This window comes from Nerophis lumbriciformis, linkage group LG15 (assembly GCF_033978685.3).
Source record: "Nerophis lumbriciformis linkage group LG15, RoL_Nlum_v2.1, whole genome shotgun sequence".
NCBI lineage: Eukaryota > Metazoa > Chordata > Actinopteri > Syngnathiformes > Syngnathidae > Nerophis > Nerophis lumbriciformis.
In genome coordinates, this window is record NC_084562.2 from 28,026,853 (window position 1) to 28,030,000 (window position 3,148).

The 3,148-nt window shown below is 41.3% G+C and overlaps 1 protein-coding gene across 4 annotated transcripts in view; it reads left to right on the top strand.

Annotated features, from left to right (window-relative positions):
* Nucleotides 1-416: 416 nt before the first annotated feature.
* The window catches only part of pde8a (phosphodiesterase 8A), a 71,971-nt gene continuing 69,239 nt past the window's right edge, over nucleotides 417-3,148 (top strand). For all 4 annotated transcript variants that reach the window (XR_009816779.1, XM_061974667.1, XM_061974668.1 and 1 more), the window contains exon 1: nucleotides 417-1,227. Coding sequence is in view for 3 of the 4 variants with exons in the window: in XM_061974667.1 (XP_061830651.1) it covers nucleotides 1,096-1,227 (132 nt within the window). In the remaining variant the exon portion in view is untranslated. The remainder of the gene's footprint in view (nucleotides 1,228-3,148) is intronic.

Sequence of the window (3,148 nt, forward strand, 5' to 3'; positions counted from 1 at the left end):
TATTCTATTTTATTAGTAGATTGCAGAGTACAGTACATATTCTATTTTTTTAGTAGATTGCACAGTACAGTACATATTCTATTTTATTAGTAGATTGCACAGTACAGTACATATTCTATTTTATTAGTAGGTTGCACAGTACAGAACATATTCTATTTTATTAGTAGATTGCACAGTTCAGAACATATTCTATTTTATTAGTAGGGATGGTAATAGAAGAAGGAAGAGCAAGAAGTAGCTCACAGTCTCAGGCCGTCAAGGTTGAAACAAGCGCCGCCATTGTTGTTGCTCCTTTCAAACTTCCCCCCCACCGGAAGTACCGCCCACAGGCGGCGGTGCTGGGCTGCCATTGGCTGCGCGCAGCTGATTTGCATTGACGTCAGTAAAGGCTGAAGGTCATCCTCGCGGGCCGCCATTGGCCGGGCGGCTGTCACCCATGGAGGCTCCGACGCCAGCGAGGCGGAGAGAAGACAAGCCGAAGAGGAGCTCCCGTTAGCGGCTTCGTCCTAGCTCGCTCAAACAGCCGAGTTGGCGACATTTGACGTCCATTTGACGTCTTTTAGGACGTCTGACAGCCGCCACATCTGCTTCTTCCGGAGCGGATCCTGGAGACTCTGCACCCGCCTTTGGCCCACCGCAGGCGGCTCTCGGATGACTGAACGCCGGCTGGACCTGGTTCTTCTTCTCCCTCCTATTATTATTATTAGTATTATTATTATTGACATTGTTGACGATGTCGGAGCCGAGAAGACGTCTGCATGTTCTTAAGTGAGGCAGAAAGTCAACATTGTTGCAGTGTGTGTAATGTGTGTAGTGTGTGCGCATGCGTGGTGGCCTCCGTCAAGTTGAGGTGAGAAAGAAGAGATGCCAGAGGAGAGCACCAGAGTCCAGAGTCCAGGGGAGAGCACCAGAGTCCAGAGTCCGGCCCAGTTGGGACTGAAGATGAAGATGATGTGAAGAAGACAATTGAACATCTACTCTTCATGTCTCTGTGGGGAGCAGCGCTGGTGTTGTCACGGCCCAGATGACACACGAGTCCTTCTACATGTCAGCCATGGAGTCGCACTAGCACAGGAGCCCCCAGGAGCCTGAAGCATGGGCTGTGCCTCCAGTATCCACATCTCTGACAGGGTGGTCTACCACACGGGGAAGGAGTCCGAGGACTCGCCCTCGCCCCAGCAAGGAAATCCTGTCTCGGGTCTGCCTGTTAAAGCCCTGAACTGCAAGGTGAGGAAGTCACATGACTCATAACTCCTTCTGACATAACTCACTTGTATTCAACATAACTCACTTGTGTTCAACATAACTCCTTCTGACATAACTCACTTGTGTTCAACATAACTCCTTCTGACATAACTCACTTGTGTTCAACATAACTCCTTCTGACATAACTCACTTGTGTTCAACATAACTCACTTGTGTTCAACATAACTCCTTCTGACATAACTCACTTGTGTTCAACATAACTCCTTCTGACATAACTCACTTGTGTTCAACATAACTCACTTGTGTTCAACATAACTCACTTGTGTTCAACATAACTCACTTGTGTTCAACATAACTCCTTCTGACATAACTCACTTGTGTTTAACATAACTACTTCTGATATAACTCATTTGTGTTTACCATAACTCACTTGTGTTCAACATAACTCACTTGTGTTCAACATAACTCACTTGGGTTCAACATAACTCACTTGTGTTCAACATAACTCCTTCTGACATAACTCACTTGTGTTCAACATAACTCACTTGTGTTCAACATAACTCACTTGTGTTCAACATAACTCCTTCTGACATTACTCACTTGTGTTCAACATAACTCACTTGTGTTCAACATAACTCACTTGTGTTCAACATAACTCCTTCTGACATAACTCACTTGTGTTTAACATAACTACTTCTGATATAACTCATTTGTGTTTACCATAACTCACTTGTGTTCAACATAACTCACTTGTGTTCAACATAACTCACTTGGGTTCAACATAATTCACTTGTGTTCAACATAACTCCTTCTGACATAACTCACTTGTGTTCAACATAACTCACTTGTGTTCAACATAACTCCTTCTGACATAACTCACTTGTGTTCAACATAACTCCTTCTGACACAACTCACTTGTGTTCAACATAACTCACTTGTGTTCAACATAACTCCTTCTGACATAACTCACTTGTGTTCAACATAACTCCTTCTGACATAACTCACTTGTGTTCAACATAACCCCTTGTGACATAACTCACTTGTGTTCAACATAACTCCTTCTGACATAACTCACTTGTGTTCAACATAACTCACTTGTGTTCAACATAACTCCTTCTGACATAACTCACTTGTGTTTAACATAACTACTTCTGATATAACTCATTTGTGTTTACCATAACTCACTTGTGTTCAACATAACTCACTTGTGTTCAACATAACTCACTTGGGTTCAACATAACTCACTTGTGTTCAACATAACTCCTTCTGACATAACTCAGTTGTGTTTAACATAACTCACTTGTGTTCAACATAACTCACTTGGGTTCAACATAACTCACTTGTGTTCAACATGACTCCTTCTGACATAACTCACTTGTGTTTAACATAACTCACTTGTGTTCAACATAACTCACTTGTGTTTAACATAACTACTTCTGACATAACTCACTTGTGTTCAACATAACTCACTTGGGTTCAACATAACTCACTTGTGTTCAACATAACTGCTTCTGACATAACTCACTTGTGTTCAACATAACTCCTTCTGACAAAACTCACTTGTGTTCAACATAACTGCTTCTGACATAACTCACTTGTGTTTAACATAACTACTTCTGATATAACTCATTTGTGTTTACCATAACTCACTTGTGTTCAACATAACTCACTTGGGTTCAACATAACTCACTTGTGTTCAACATAACTCCTTCTGACATAACTCACTTGTGTTTAACATAACTCACTTGTGTTCAACATAACTCTTTCTGACATAACTCACTTGTGTTTAACATAACTCACTTGTGTTCAACATAACTCCGTCTGACATAACTCACTTGTATTTAACTTATGTGATTCATACAATGACTCACTTGTGTTTAACTTATGTGATTCATAGAATAACTCACTTGTGTTTAACTTATGTGATTCATAGAATAACTCA